Source organism: Rhipicephalus sanguineus, chromosome 6 (assembly GCF_013339695.2).
Source record: "Rhipicephalus sanguineus isolate Rsan-2018 chromosome 6, BIME_Rsan_1.4, whole genome shotgun sequence".
Classification (NCBI taxonomy): domain Eukaryota; kingdom Metazoa; phylum Arthropoda; class Arachnida; order Ixodida; family Ixodidae; genus Rhipicephalus; species Rhipicephalus sanguineus.
The window spans coordinates 71,253,545-71,270,960 of record NC_051181.1 but is presented as its reverse complement, the minus strand read 5'-3'; the positions used below and the strand labels follow the sequence as shown (position 1 = coordinate 71,270,960).

Here is a 17,416-nt window from a genome sequence, read left to right as displayed (position 1 = left end):
GGAAAGGCTACGGGGGCGGAGCTACTGCATATGTACTGCTCTGCAAAGTAGTCCGGTTTGGCGCGTTTCGAATTTAGTTTCAGCCTATGAACCTTCAGTATCTCCTGTGACGGCTGTTCAATTATACAAGTGGTGATGGTCGAATAACAACATTGCATACTATTTGCTTCGTCTGCATAGACAGCCATTTGTTAGTGAGGTTCGTCACAAGCTCCCTTGGCGAGTCATCGGAAAAGCTGGAAGGTGACGAGCGCCCACCTGAAGACAAAGACGCTATTTTGACTGTAAGGTGCATGTAAAAGGTGTGAAGTTTTCACACGTGCAAGAACGTGAAATGACACTGCGTAAAGTAAAACAAATATAAATTTTATATCTCCTTGGTGCATGCTGCGCTTTTTTTCAAACAACGTCCCGTAGAAAATAGAGCAATGTTGTTTTTTATTATCACACAGAAAACACGGACGCAATTGTAGGTATATTCTTCAGTGGTAGCACGTGCGTAGTTTGCCTCTGCAGCCTTCTCTTCATTGCCAAGAAAAGTTGTCCATGAGTATAGAATGATAGTAGACAGCTTGTTTTTGTTTTGTTTAGGCTCACTGGATGATCATGCGCTTAAAGTTCATTGTTTTCAGTTTACCAGCGCCATTTCGGAGCAGGTCTGGAGCAGTTGCCAACAAAAATTACAGTTTGGAGCAGCATTTCTCTTTTGGAGCAGTTTGGAGCAATTGGAGCAGCACTTCCATCACTGTGCAAAGTGCATGTGAGCACTGCTATTTCAATAAAAGCAGTCTGGTGAACCACTCCACAGTGCAATGTCGAAGTCTACATTAGCACTTGCAGAGCCTGTCAAACCATTTTACAGGTGCTGCATGTGCTATTATGACTCTGCCAACCTGGCAACCTCCAAATTCAGGAGATTCATAAAGCAGGAGAGAAAGGAGGTGGCAACAAAAAAAAAAAGGCGTACGTTTTTGTTCATTGTTTCTCAGGGCCGCAGAAACGTCATATACCCCTCTGAATGACTGCCAGTAATTTTTTAGATGTCAGCAATCATACTAATACTCGTTATTATATGGTGCGTGCATGCATGAGTAATTAAGAAACAAAATGTGCTGTGTCTCATGACAGGGAGTACTAGTAGCCCCTTCTAAATCATAGTATGCTTTTCTGCACAGCAAAGGTGTACAGCTGCAAAAGTAGCTTAAAAAGCGCTCCGCACGCGATATAATATGGCCAGGAAATTTTAGAACCGCTGTCCTTTTTTTTCTTTTCTTTCGTGGTGAGGTTAGGGTATAGTGAACCAGCAGTTAAGGTTATGGTCTGCGCATCTGGATTGCACTGGATGATGATGACCAAACTGCAGGTGATTAACACATCCTCCATTTCTTGCTAAAACTGAGAAAATTTTGAGGCTGGTCGGGTATTCTGGCGCAGTGTGGCACAATTTCAACAAATTTCAAGCTTTTGGCTCAGATTGGCGCAAAAATAAGGAATTCTATCAAATTGGCACAATTGGCAGAGTGAGTAACAACTTTATTTGTTTAGTAACAACTTCATTCACAATTGGCACAGCTGTTGCACACCTGGACATAGCATCTCAGCCAACGGGAATTTAGCTGCTGTTTGCTGAGACAGACACCGGCTCTTTCACTCAATGAACCATTTGAAGTTTTAATTTATTTTGTAAGCAGTACTTGCAAGTTCATACCTCACTTAAAATGAGGAAGAAGAGGCCTGAAAAAATTGAAAAGGAAATGCGCAATGGTAGCACAAGCAGGAAACGCCCATGTTAGTAGCTTTTGGGTGAAAAAAGCATGACTATGTCTACATGCATAACATACCGCTTAGGAAACCAATTGATAATTTGCAAAAATCTGCAAGACAGCTTTCTTGCAAGGTTTTTTTTTTTTCAACCCAGCCTTCGCATTCACAGACTGCTTTTTTTTTCGCTCGTAGTGCTTAAGCTGCTCTTAATTCCAATAAGGGTATGCGAACATCACGAATGCTTTTCACTAATCACTACGGGATTGCCATGCCTTCATGTTGCCTCTCAGCCTACACATGGTGAACGAAGAACCTTCCATTCGGAGGATTCACTTTCACTGAAACTGGGAGAGGCAAAAGCACAATGTGCAAGAAAAACAGACTGTGAATGAGAGTGCTTGGTCGAAAAAAAAAGAAACTTTGTGGGAAAGCCATCTTGCAGCTCTTTGCAAATCACCCATTGGCTGTTGTTCCTCTGTTGAGCGTTACAACTGAAGTAAAGTATGTAACTTCACCTAAAATAAGTTACAGTTTGTACAAATGTGGTCTCCTGTATGACAAGCAACAAACCAATGGGAGTGCCAGCATGTTATGGTGCCTACCCTAATCCTCATGTGGGATCCTGTGCACGCCTATGCCTGACGAAAAGAATCCTTGACTGCCAATCTGTTTTTTGCAACTTTGAACTTTCATGGCACATTGTGAGCTTTTAATTTCTTTTGAAGTTTTGCTGCAAAGGGTTTTGGGAATCCCCGACAACAGACACTAAAATGACCTGATGACCGAGTCCGAATGACAGCTACTGCTACAAATATTCTGTGCACATAGGAACACTGGTTTAAGGTAACCTTTAACGTGGTACCAAAAACATATTCGACACACCAGACTATGACATGAAACATAGGTGCTGATGCCAACATCATGCATGATGTTCTATTTATTTTTGCATTATTTTAAGCACTTCCTGCCTGCAGAACATAGGCGCCTGCATGGGGGGGGCGGGGGGGGAGGGGAAGTCACCCCCCCTTAATCATCTAAAGGGGGGCACCAATTCTGCGCCATACCTTTACTCAGTTGGACCTTTCACGCCATTTTCTTAATGCACGGGGTTATGTCTACGCATGTTCTTTCATAATAAGGGCGCCCAAGGAACCCTGATGTTGCATTCAAAGATCTCTTTACTTCCCACTGTTACCCCGGAAAGGCGGGACCAATGGCAGGCGTTTGTGAGAAGCACATAATCCCTTCATTTTCACTTTTGAATCCACTGTGAGGCTTGTTTTCTTTCGGACTCCACCAACTAGGGGGTGGGGGTGCACGCTGTGGTGAAACTTCGCCTCACCCCAATGGAGAACTGTGCGCCCGCCTATGCTGTAGAATAACGATGCTTTCCTGGTAACAACCTCGCAATGTTGTTTTAAATGCTCAGCTATGTCTATTTTGTTGCTCAGCAGAGTTTCTTTTTTTCTTCTTCGTAAATTGTAAATATGCCACCCTGTATCATATTGGTACCTGGAATTTATTATTAGCAGAGTGCCTATCTTTCTGCGCATAAATGGGCCTTTGAGGTGGCACAAATAAGCGAAGCAACTCTATGCAGTATTTCGCACTGTCAGAATATCTAATTGAGGTTATGCTGCTGTGCGCCAACCTCGTACAGCCACGTCGTCTGTCAGAGATCGAGAACCAGAAGAGAGGCCACATCCCACAAAGGGAGGGAAAAAAGACCGCGAGAAAGTTTTAAAGTCATCTCTCTGCACTCTGGAGTGATGGCTCCATGAGCTCACCAGACCCCAGCATTGACTATTGTTTCCTCATAAGCGTTAAAAATATACCCAGCATAGTACTATGCTCTCCTTTCTTTTTTTTTTTTCTTATTTTTCCACACCATTTCCTACGGACAAGTAGGCTCATGCAGAGTACACCATACAATGTCATAACAGCCAGTGAGGGGGTAAGTTTACCCGGTAGCTAACCAGTAGCATCGCAAAATGATTTCACAAAGTAAGGCTTTCAAGGTATTCTTCACTGCTGCTTCTTGAGAGATAAAAATCAATCACTCGGTCGGCTCTGCCCACCGCACAACCAAAGGTACACTGGCGGCCACACGGGCATGTCAATGCATATGTGGTTGATAAGTTTACATTTCTGTTTGGCCCACACGTCACAGCATTACTAGGGATTAAGTACTCATGTTCTACCCCAATTTTTTCCTAATAAAGTCGAGCTGTGTCAGGGTAGGTAAAGGAGAGCGCCATAGGACAATACACATACTGTTCTTTACCAGTGGAACCAAACCAACTAGCCCAGCTTTCTACCCCCCTGCATGACACTCCCACTATCTGCTGCTGGTGTTTGTAGAATGAATCTCACCACGCTTTAGGAAACTCAGCCTCTTCAAGCACAAGAAATCCTTGTGCTATTCATATGTCAGCATCACCAAGGGTCCTGTTGCAGTTTATTATTTTGGGACCCTCGTCTGTATATCTTACGCAATGTAATTAACAGGTTGCGTACTAATAAAATTGACAAACTGAGAAAGTGAAACTGAAAGAAAATGGCTTTAAGAAAGAACGAACTCCTTTGACGGCTGTGTCAAGCTTGCGCCGATGCGCGAGGTCTCTTACATCCTGTTTTTTTTTATGTTCGTTTCAACTAACCGAAAGACCCTAGCAACACAAGACATGAGAACTTTTTTCTCACTGCCACAAGCTGCCAGTTTTGTTTCAGCCTGGTCAACAACCCTCCTAGACTTTGTTGGATTGCATTAAGATTTCAAGGAGGAATGCAACCAAAGCATGAATACTGAAGGTGTGTGTTCAGATTAAAATCCTTGTTAATTTTCAAAATACCCTTTCAACGTAACTCTTTACTCAATTAAGGTACAAAGCCTCGGAGTACATCTAACCATTGGCATCTTTCTATGCAACCAGAAGGAAACATGCACTGAGTTCAGCGTGGTTTTCGGCACGAAGCCTGTTATGTCTGTAGAGCCATTGGTAACTGCCGACGATCTAGTAAATATAAAGCATGAAGAACTTAGTAGATCGTAGCTCAGGCACTGGACCAGGCACTGTCTAGCGATGAATGCATGTGGTGTGCTTGTGCCAAAGTTCCAGTGCATTCGCGCATACAGTTCATTGCTGTCGTATTCTCATGCAAGATGTCAAAGCCATGTACACCTGGGAATAAGGATGTGTTGGCCATGTGGTATTACAAACCACTGAAGCATGTGCCAATCAATCTAAGACAGCATTAAAAGGCCACTCAGTGGCTATGCCACCAACAGCTGGGGCAATAACTACCGAATTCACCCCTCTGTCATCTATTTGGACGCGGTTTAACTTGGCAGAAAAGTATAATTGTTTTGTAAACACTCCTTTTTTCCTGAAAGCTTTGCACGTCTTCCCGTGCTTTGTTTCGGATATTTTTGTGTTTCTCATTGTTCAAAGCAGAAGTTCGTGCTCCACATTTTTTTGTTCCACTCTAACATTATTCTGTCATGTTAATGCAAACACATCTAAATTACCATAGACTGTGCAATCAGTGCTGTCCACACAAAATATTTTTATACACAGAAATAATGCGGAGACGGGTAAAAAGAAAAAGCTAAAGGGGCCCTTCGATTAAGAATTTCTCGCTATTTCTCCCTTTTCGAGCAAAAATTGCTTTATGTTTCTGCGACTACTCCACTCCCCGAATTACACGGGACTCAACGAAGAATTTGAAGAAATGAAGCCACAAAAGGTCACCTTCGTCAATGCACCCTAGCATCACACTTGGCTACCAATAATGTCGTTTTTCAGTAGCTTTCGAAAAACAGGGCTACATGTTTCATAAACTTCCCCTGCGCGCAAATACGGTCGACATCATATTTATCGAATTAGGCGAAAAAACGCCGTACGCAGAACACCTTCACTCCGGTGTCGTGGTCATCAAAACAAGGAATGGGATTGGTGCGGCCAGCAGAACTTCGCGACGCACTGATAGCTTGCGATTGAGTGGAAGTGAGTAAAAAGAGACTACAGGTGAGTCGATTAAGTCTCAATGCACGGCTTCCAGTGAGCACTCTGCTATAGCAATGAGCGAGCAGTATTCGCCGGCAGAAAGACCCACGAAGCATTACTGAAGGAAGCCGCACAAACCTTTGGAAACCAAGCGTGTTTGTCGTGGTCCCACTCGTAAACAGTGCCATCGTTGGGGTCGACGTAGGTGTAGGGATCGGAACCACCGGACTGCTGGCGTTCTTTTTCAGCCTTCTCCAGTTCCAACTGCTGCTGGAATTCGTCACTCATCGCTGATCAGAGGTGGGAGAATCTACACTCCTGAAGGCTTCAATCGCACTTGGCCCGTTTTACCGAGCCGGTGAGCACCGACCGAGCTCCAGCGACCATATATTCACGCTGGCCACACAATTAACATGGTGCACATTTGCCGCACGAATAGTCAGAGCACAGAAACGGACGAATTGAAACAGTAAACGCAACGCAAAGCGCGCAAAACACGGTTGTTTTTGTGGACGAGAGACGCACGCCAACAGCAACGAATATGGCGGTGAACAGTGTTGCCTCGTGGGAGCAAAACCGTTTCGTTCCAAATTTGTCGTAGTAACTCCGGAAAAACCAAGACCGAGAGCAAAAATTTTGTTTCAGACTTTTATACTCTATTGAGTGTTTATTGATGCCGCAATTGCAAAATCAATTCGTAAGCTTTCTAAGATATCGTAGAAATGCTCGCCCCACCTATGGTACACCATACCCCACCGCGGTGTGCGGCAAAACGGCGACGGTGAGGGCGCGCTTTTTGAATCAGAGACTTCCTGCCTAAAGGAATGAAACGACGTGGATGCTGTGGTATCAGCCAGGCTGTGACTCACCAGGCACGTTTTCCAGCCGAAGTCCTCTACCATAAGACCGCGACCTACTCGTGCATAGAATAGCTACCACAAAACGACACGCGACCCGCCCACCTGCCCAGCCAGGTAAACACGCTTATGCCCTCTAGGAAAAAAAGAAAGAAAGAAAAAGAAATCACATAACGGTGTACGTACCATGAAAGGAACCGAAAACACACAGGGTCCACGTAAACACGAATTTAGCACAACATGCAGCCTGAAACCTTTCATTTCTCCCCGGAAAAGAGTGCTCGGAGTCAAACTAAAGTGTCACGCCAATTCGATCTCCACAGCTTGTCATTAAGTTGTACGGTATGCAGTCACCTTCAACCTGTTTCTAGCTATGTTCGCTCTTCAAGTATGCAAGCCTAGAAAAAGTATGCTCGCGTGTATATATCGTAGAAAACTGCAACAAAAGCTTTACAGCCATCTCATGGAGAAGGGGCACGTAAGACAGCTCCGCAGCAATGCAAGAGTAGTATGCAGTGAAGTACACCAAAAATTAAACGTGACCGCTGTCACGGGACTTGGCACGCCTCCAAAAAACGCGTATATTCTTTTTTTTTTTCGAAGGTGGGTTTCGCGAACTCCCAAGAATGGCGTCGCGGACCTCCCGGGGTCCGCGGACTCCCATTTGAGAACCACTGCCCTATTGATATTCTAGCGTACCCTTACATTAGCTTGTGCAGGTTGGTGTCCGCTAGTCCGCTAGAGTAAAGCATAGCATAGAAAGAATGACAAAAGAGAGAGAAAAAGATAGAAAGAAAGAGGAACGAAGCGAGAAATAGAAAGAAAGAAAAAAACTAAAGAGAAACAAAGAAGGCTGCCCTGCTCCGCACTTCCTTCAGACTTGGCTCCGCTAATGCGAAGCTGCCTTGATTTTTTTTGGCTTATGCTTGTATATTGTATTATTTGCGCAATAATTTATGGCTTTTATCGTATAGCTGACATTCGGTGGCGTACGCTTCTTCAAGAACAGATAAACTAGAAGCCCCGTTAAGAAATAATAATAATATTAATAATAATAATAATAATAATAATAATAATAATAATAATAATAATAATAATAATAATAATAATAATAATAATAATAATAATAATAATAATAATAATTTATGTGTCAAAAGCACATTATGATGTGCTTTTTCCATGGGCTCTGGGAATTTCAACTACCTGGGGTTCTATAACGTGCAGTTAAATCTAAGTACGCGTGTCTCTAGCGTTTTTCGCATCTGTCAAAAATGCGAGTGCCGCGACTAGGATCGAACCCGCGCCGTTCGGGTCAGCAGCCGAGCAGCATAACCGCGGTACTACTGCGACGGCTGAAAAAAAAAAGAAACTCGCATTGAAACATAAATTAAAGACGCGAGACCAATCTAGAGTGTCACTAGAACGTTCATATATCCCGTCTGTTCGAACTGTTCGTTCCTCGAAGATGTTTTGGTATGGTCGCGGAGGTCCGGCATTTCAATCTATCAGTCTTGCTCAGAGACTATGCAAACCGATAAGGCAGATGAGGCCACAGGGTAATGTCCTGTCCTTTGTCACCTCAAGGTACCTAATGCTGACAGGGCTGATTTTAGTTGTCTTTCAATGTTCTTGGCTGCAGAACACCTCTCCCCCCCTCCCCCTCCAGAGAAAAAAGAGAAATGCAGCATGACAACAATAATTAAGAAATGGCGAAGGGTTTCTGGCTTTTTTCTGCGCAACCTGCAGTCTACGTCCCAGGGAACATATAATGCCTTAGTTTTTTGCCATGTCTTCACAGGAAGATTACATGTGTGCAGCTTAAAGAAAAAAGTCTGTTCGCAGACACGCACATTTCTTAAACTCAAGTTAACACATTAGGCAACTAACGATTTGCAAACGCACAGAGTGAAATTGGAAAGCATACAGCAACAACGTTTTCCACCATCTCCTTGCGGCTTGTCCTAAATAATTATATTGTTCAAAATCTTGTTTGCAGAAAATCTTGTTTGCAGTACACTGACCTCAACAATTTCTTTTTGAAACCGATAGGGCAGATGATAGTCAGAAGTTCTCAACAAATGAAGACACAGAAAGGGATGGTAAATCGTATGAGAGGCGGCGTTGAAGCACCTCTTGTAGAAACGGGTGTGGGATATTGCTAAAGTAAATGCGAAGTGCTACTAATTGCCGTATGAACAAATGCGCCATGACACCGTCACCATTGGTTCCCTCATTGGCTGCCAACCAGAGCGCCGGACGAAGCTGGCGAAGATCCTTTTAAATAACTGAATACTCTTTCTGGCACAATGAAGGACTTGAAGTACTGCTAAAAAATCCACAGCATATCCACGGGGTGAATGATGATTAGTGGGGCGAAGCTCCGGAGGAAATCATCGGTAAACCGTGAATACTCCGAGCGAAAGTGAAAGCGCGCCAACAGCGAGCGGTCGTTAATACAACGGTCCCCCTAGCGTACGTCGCCGCAATAAATCGAACGATTGCCTTCCACCAATGACACGCGCCATATGTGAATGTTCCGTGAATTCTACCCAGTACATAACAACGACGTGAGATCGGGCGCGTTTATACTGAAGGCTCGATTAGAGTCATGGCGATTTGCAGCTCACTTTAATTTTACGTGTACGCTGTGAATTTTTATTGTTTAATCATGCACAGGAGAAATCTCACACAGGCACTACCTTCGAGGTCAAAATCCAGTGCCTCTATATACGGGGTGGTCAGTGAACGGTTGTGCAGCGCGAGCAGTCGTTTTTTTCAATCAAGAAACTCGCTAGCAGACGCTGCCTGCGTCGGCCTCGCGAGGCGAGAGAGGGGGGGGGGGGGGACTTTACCGATCGGCGCTCGCTCGTTGCCGATCCACCTCGCCCGTTGCCGATCGGGCGAGGTGGCTACATACTACTACTACAGAGGAGGGAACGACCCACACCCTAAGGAGCTTCGCCCCTAAAAGATATTGCGGACCGTTGGCCTTGAAAAGATGGACAGTTCTCTTCCAACCTAAGCCTCAGCTGTATTGCGAAGTTTCATGCCGCAGTCAGACCAATGTGCGTTACTGTTGCGTAATTAATGAAGGGGAAGACCAAGATGACGTACAGCGCCCGTGTTTCAATGAATACCGGCATACTGCGGTAAAGGAAATGCTCCCTGACAAAACAACTTACGCTTGCAGAAAGCGAATATATCTGAACCATATGAATGCGTTGCATACCCACGATGGAAAACAAATTTAGAAAGAGAACGCTTTCGAGGGATTTGACGACTTTTATGGGGGTGGAATGAGAGCCCTCTGCAGGACAAGATGTCAAACCGTCACGGAGAACTGTGCACACCAAGCACATTCCGGCCTTGCGAACATTTGATGCTGAAAAATTCGGCAGATCCCAGGCCTTGTGAACATGATCACGCATACATGATCCATACTTCATGTATGCTCATGTGTGCGTTTGTATATGTGCGTGCATATATACGCAAGCAAAACTGAAAAACTTCGGAGGGGGGGGTTCAACCCCCCCCCCCCTCTAACCCTCCCCCTGGCTACGCCCCTGCCCATATGCCCGTGGTAAACGGGTATGTGCCTGACGTGTCTGGACCAAAGGGTTTGACGACGTACACGACAAGATTTTCACGTTATTCATTTCATGAACCGACAGTCATACTCGTCAAATCCTCTTACCCTCCCATGCCAATTTTGGTCTACACCAAGTTAAGGTGGCGATCACGAGAGCACCCAGACGTAGGCGGCTAGATAGATAGATAGATAGATAGATAGATAGATAGATAGATAGATAGATAGATAGATAGATAGATAGATAGATAGATAGATAGATAGATAGATAGATAGATAGATAGAAACGCTCAAAGTGCAAAGTGCCTGGGGTTCGCTAAGAAATGCTTCGCATTTAAAATGCGTTTCGGTGGTCGCCCGGTGCGTCCTTTAAGGGGCCGCTGAAGAAGCTGACGAACGCTGAAAGAGCACTCCGTGCTGATTCCGCCCATTGCCGATAAAGCCGATATATGACTTCGTACCTTCGTTGAAAATTCTGTTACCTCTACGTCGTGTGCTGAACAGCGTCGCTGGTCCTCCAACTTCAGCGTGGAATGGCTCTTAAATTTTCCAACAACACGACTGCTTCTTCTCTTAATGTGCCAGTATAGAGGGTTCGACTCCCATACTGACAGGCCATCTGTCAGCTTTTCGGCTCTGTCAGGCATTCGCAGATGCACAACACATGAAGTTTCTTAAGTAGATCGCTTTGAAAAATCTCAGTATGCTAATTCACCACTGTTAAGCCGTTTGGTAACCGCACGTTTTGCTCTCTAATCTATCATTCCAATATTCTTTTGCTTCGAGGATCTCTCATGCTACCCCAATGCCGCTTTCTTTTAACCAATATACGTTATCTCGGCGGTGAACTATTGATCAGCCGCTTACCGGTTCACCTGGCATGATCAGAATTTGTCAAAGTTGCCATTATCAGACGTCATTTGCCGACCGACTGGTTGCTGGAAGCGCATCAAAGTGCCACCATATGCACCAACATGCATACGCAAGCAAATTAACGTGCCTAACCCACACGCATGTGCTACCATGGCGGCGGGGAGGCTAGAACGATGCCACAATGACGGTGGAGACATTGGATCTTTATGCTTCGCCGATACGTTGGAGCCTACTTCCATGTTACCTCAGAAAATTGCGATGATGGTACTATATTAGAAAAAATTGGCAGACACTCTATTTTATTGAGGAACCCGCCGGTCGCCTAAGGGAGCGGACGCATCTCACGTCGGCTCCGTCTTCCAAGGGCAATTTACCAGTGATTCTCGGTCATTCACCCTATGAATTTTCCAACAACACATGCGGAAAGTCACCAGGATTCTACTGACACCAATATTCAACTTAGGAAACGACTTGTTTGACGAAATCGAGAGGTTTCTGACCCTCGCCCGACCGGCTCGACGCTAAAGGCCTGACCACACGCACGCGTTGCAGCGCGTCAGCGCGTGCCGCTTAAACGCGGCGCCGCACTCTCTCCCTATGAAGAGAGTGGGCGCGGCTAAGGTCCCTTTATTTTATTATTCTATTTATTAAAATAGAGGGACCTTAGGCGCGGTGCTGCGTCTAAACGCCACGCGCTGACGTGCTGCAACGTGTATGTGTGGACAGACCTTAACGCTAGCCAGCCACCCAAGGACACGCGCCGATCCCTTTGTCTGATGCGGGCGCTCGTTTCGACCATCAACGATGGAAGTCCAAGTGAACGGGGAGGACATCTCCCCCGAAGGGTCTGGAGGGCACCGATTGGTGCACCATCAGATCCAAGAATCAAGTTAACCGCGCGAACGTGGAAAGCAACAACATGCAGAACGGAGCCCACTCCCACACCGGCGAAGGTTCGGACGGCAACCGACAGCGTTCACGTCAACAACAGCGTAACGTCAAGCAGCAAGTCATCAGGAACAGCAAAATGCCGCTACTCACACGAAGCGATTTCACGATCGTGACACGACCACGTGGAGGCCTCGACGTGCCACCACCGAAACCGTGCGCCTTGCACAGGCCATTTACCGGGCGGTCAACGCACCGGCGCGTGAAGCAGAGGATGACACGGTGTGCTCCAAAAACCACCAAAACATCATAATCTTAAGTACACCCGCGGTACACACGCCGCTAAGCACATACAATTACAACCCATCACCATCGGCGACCGCCTCCACGAGGTCAGTGCTTACGAGACGACCCCAGATTACACGATGAAAGGAATAATCAAGGGCATCCCGTTGGAGGAGGACGCCATGTCCATTCACACCAACAGCGTTCACGCACGCAACCCTCAAGCCCTGGCAGCCAAATGGTTCAATAACACCACGATTATTAAGACGAAAGCCTTAAGTGCCTCATCAAACACGAAATTTTACCGTCAGCGTGCCGCGTCGGCGGCGTCAGCGTCCCACGGAGTCGAGGACGATTAATGCAACAGATCATCACGTGATGACGTCACCATATGACCTCTCGTGACGGCACAGATCACTGAAATATGTGACGTCATCATGACGTCGCTGTGACGTCACATGACGACGTCATCGCATGACATCGTACCTTGGTCAAAGTGTTCAGATCACGGAGGCAATGCAAAAAAAAAAATCGGCAGATCCCACGTACCGTGGGAGTGGATGTTATGCGCAGCATGCGACGGGTAGGTGACTGTGGCGTAACTTTTTTAATGAGCGACACGTTACAAAATGACGCTAAAGATTTGTATATATTTTATACGCACACATATATATGTTGAAGAGCTGCATATGTGTTATATAAGCAATTGTTTACGGTTGGGTATTGCTGCCAATGACAACGTTGGTGTTACCAACACCAGAAGCGGTAAGCTGATATGTAGTGCTTATACCTGTTCCGGGAACGCACGCACGTTTCACGAACCCGTGTGCATGTGTGCAAGAAGTTCTTGACAGTTCTTGAACAAGGGCATCATCACCATGATCAGTGAGCACCAGCAGCTGGTCATGACTTGTTATAGGATCCGGTCGTGATCGTGGTGAAGAAGGGTCCATGTGTATTGAAGTATGTGGTATAGTAGAGCTGTTGGAATTCGTGGATGCCTCGGTCATTTCGTCGACAAATTGTCTGTCGACAGAGCCGGCGACATGTCGGAACCTGAAGCCACCTTTGGCGTTGGTGAGGCATAGGCCGTCGAGGCTGGTAGGCCTGGATAGTGCTACGTAGACCAACATCAGTGGATGGTGTTTGTCCTATTCGTAGACTACCTGGGCCTATGTGGCTTACGTAGCCTAGTATACAAATGGCTGTCAATCAATCTGACATCATCCTCGGTTAGCATGAGGCCATCGCCCAGCCTCTTAATAAATGAAGAGGACACTTCGTCATTCTGGTGGACGAAGTGCACTTTACGATGCGGTGATGTGGATATCATATGTAACTTTCGGTAATGTATTCCTCCGGGGTCGAGCAATGCTTCAATATAGCTTGCTGAATCATAGGAATACAAACGTAATGTTTATTAGACTGCTATAAAAGCGGAGCCAACACTGGAACTACAGACGTCAATCTGATATGACGCCCGTATCGTAGGACCACTCATCGTAGGAGTGTCATGTAGTGTTTATTGCTTTCTTGTAAAATTAGATAGCCAGCACCACAACCACAATTGACGTTGCACCGATATTACGCCTGCGTAGGCTGTTTTTCCAAACCAATTTATAGACCTGGCGTGGCTCAGTGGTAGAATACCTGATTGCCACGCAGAATGCTTGGGTTCGATTCCTGCTGGGATCCTAATTTCCATTATTTCCATTCGTTGAGTCAACGCTGCCGATGTTGGTTTTAGTTAACTCTCTAGCATTTAAGTTACCAATGCCTGTTCTCGCCGTTCCTGGGTAGACATAAACTGTCAATCACCAATGGCGCATACCCGTACACCGCGGCCCGTGGTAAACGGGTGTGTGCCACACGTGTCTAGCGGAAAGGGTTTGACGACGCACGCGACAGGATTTTAAGGTTATTTATGTCGTGACCCGGCAGTCATATTCGTCAAATCCTCTTGCACTCCCATGCAAATTTTGGTCACACCAAGTTAAGGAGGCGATCATGAGAGCACCCAGACGTAGGCGGCTAGATAGATAGATAGATAGATAGATGGATACGTAGATAGAAACGCTCAAAGTGCCAGAGGTTCGCTAAGAAATGCTTCGCATTTAAAACAGGTGCGGTGCCTCCGATCTTGGAGGCAGTACAAAATCACGTTAGGTGCAGAAAGCTTTCGTAGGGTGGCGCGGCAGGATCAATAGGCGTCTAATCGAATTTTCGCCAACGTACAACGCTGATTTTTCGCTCACAACCAACACAAACTAACAACACCGACGCCGACACCGAAATTTCTGCGTAACAAAGATCTTTAAAGCTATCGCATTAAAATTTTTCCTCACAGATTTGGAAAATGCTTTTGACAACGTGTCTCACGAACACATTCTGAATGCCATATCGGATCTGAATTTGGGCGCAGCCTTTCACGGTTACATCAGCTCCTTTCTCAAGGGGCGGAAAGCGATACTTAAAATTGGAGACCTAACAACAGAGGCTTTCGAGCTTGGCCCTAGAGGAACACCGCAGGGAGCGGTCGTTTCACCGCTATTGTTTAACATAGCAAAGAGAGGTCTCTCGGAAAAGCTCTCTGCTATAGACGGTGTTAGTCATAGAATCTATGCAGATGACATAACTATATGGTGCACCAAGGGATGTGAAGGAGATGTTGAGGCGAGTCTCCAATCGGCAGTGAATGAGGTTGAATCATACAAGGAAAACACGGGACTAAAATGTTCCCCCAGTAAGTCCGAGTTACTCCTTTATACGGAAAGTATAAAGGATACGGAAAGTAGAAGAGTAGGTCTGAAAATTAATATGCATAAAACTAAAGTAATGTGGAACAATCTTGGCAGAGAACAGCGCTTTGCGATAGGTGGAGAGACACTGGAAGTTATAAAGGAGTACGTCTACTTAGGACAGGTAGTAACCGCGGAGCCGAACCATGAGAGTGAAATAACTAGAAGAATAAGGATGGGATGGGGCTCATTCGGCAAGCATTATCAAATCATGAATGGTAGTCTACCACTATCCCTCAAGAGGAAGGTATATAACAGCTGCATCTTACCGGTACTTACCTACGGAGCAGAAACCTGGAGACTTACAAAGAGAGTTCAACTTAAATTGAGGACGACGCAGCGAGCGATGGAAAGGAAAATGATAGGTGTAACCTTAAGAGACAGGAAGAGAGCTGAGTGGGTCAGGGAACAAACGGGGGTTAATGACATCATAGTTGAAATCAAGAAGAAGAAATGGATATGGGCCGGGCACGTAGCACGTCGGCAGGATAACCGGTGGTCATTAAGGGTAACTGACTGGATTCCAAGAGATGGCAAACGCGTGAGGGGGAGACAGAAAATTAGGTGGGTAGATGAGATTAAGAAGTTTGCAGGTATTACGTGGCAGCAGAAAGCACAGGACCGGGTTGATTGGCGGAACATGGGAGAGGCCTTTGCCCTGCAGTGGGCGTAGACAGGCTGATGATGATGATGATGATGATGATGAGACCAATAAGACGAGGTCCCAAGCCCAGGGGATGGAAGCCACTCGCTGATGTCGATATAAGGCTAACCACACGTGATAGAAACCTCATTCCTAGAGTCGAGTCCATACGCATGTTGGGCATGGTTAGCGAATCCAATGGATCCAATAGGCTTACGTTAGATAGGATTACCAAGAAAACGGAAATGGTCATCAGACTCATTACTAGGGTGTCTAATAGAAGAGGAGGCCTAAAAGAAGACAATTTACTCCGGATTTTCAATGCCTTCCTCACGAGCCACATCATCTACGTAGTGGCCATGCCCACCTGGCACAACTTCGAGAAAAAGAAGCTTAACACCCTCATTCGGAAAAGCATCAAAAGGGTGCTAGGCATTCCGATGACGGCTAGCACAGAACGCCTTAATCAATTAGGCGTGCACAATACGCTGGATGAAATCATCGAAGCACAAGAATCAGCCCAGCTTGCTCGACTATCCTGCTCTTTGGCAGGGAGAAGAATCTTAGCCATTCTGGGCCTCAATCCAGTGCTGGCAGAGGAGAGAAGCCATTCAATCACCGAGGAGCAAAGAGAAAATATTCTTGTCGCACCGATCCCTCGCAACATGCATCCGCAGCACAATGGGGGACGGCGTTCTGAAGAAGCGATCCTGAAGAAGATCAAGGATGATCCTCAATCGGTCTGCTTCGTAGATGCGGCACAATATGGTCGCTCATCTCACTATGCCGTGGTCGCAATAGATAACAGAGGTGAAATCATCTCGTCGGCCTCCCTGACTGGGACCACTTCTTCTAAAGCGGAGCAGGTTGCTATTGCTTTGGCACTCTTGGATGATAAGAGGACGCAAATCTACTCGGATTCTAGATCGGCAGTTAGGGCGTTTGCCTCGGGCTCCATAGCGAAAGAGGCACATGACGTTTTTAAGAACCGGACCATAACTATGCACACAATCATTTGGTTCCCGGCACACCTAGGTCAAACTTTGGACTCGCTCACCAAGCTCAACGACATCGCCCACTCCCAAGCGCGTACTAACTCTCCGCGCGGGAGAAGCCTTGTCACAGAGCAGGGTTCAAGAGTTCCGAGACACTTTATTCACATTTAATGAATTCACGAAGCATTTTTATCTGGAAAGAAGAGTATTTCCTCCACCACACAAAAAGCTCACGAGACCACAGGCGATGACCCTTAGGATGCTACAAACTAATTCTTATCCGAATCTCGCTTTCATGCACTGTCTATTCCCAAGTGGCTTCAGCTCGCAATGCCCTTGCTGCGGGGGAACGTGCGATTTAGAGCACATGCTTTGGCGGTGCCCCTCGTTACGTGGGGATAAGGACCTCACAGAGCAGAAATGGAGCTCGGCCCCCAAGAGCTCGGAATATCAGCATCAACTTTGGGCTGTCCAGAGAGCCTGCGATGCGGCGGTTAGGTTAGGTCTAACTGTCCCCACGTGGGAGCGGCCCGCGGTGTCACCCTAAGGGGTGGCACTTCTCCGGATCCTTAAATAAAGTTCTTCGTACCGTACCTTACAGATATCAAGCTTGATCTGCACTTGCTATTGACCATGCGGATCACACTATAGTAACATTTTTTTTTGAGGTATGCACACACCATGCAAGTTTGTTGCGCTGAGTGCGAAGGAAAATGATAT

General features: G+C 46.1%; 1 protein-coding gene across 1 annotated transcript in view; it reads right to left on the bottom strand.

The window, feature by feature from the left end:
• The window catches only part of LOC119395877 (HIV Tat-specific factor 1 homolog), a 64,913-nt gene extending 58,585 nt beyond the window's left edge, over positions 1-6,328 (bottom strand). Inside the window, exon 1 of the mRNA XM_037662882.2 lies at positions 5,910-6,328. Within this exon, the coding sequence (XP_037518810.1) occupies positions 5,910-6,059 (150 nt within the window). The 5' untranslated portion in view covers positions 6,060-6,328. The remainder of the gene's footprint in view (positions 1-5,909) is intronic.
• Between the last annotated feature and the right edge of the window lie 11,088 nt (positions 6,329-17,416).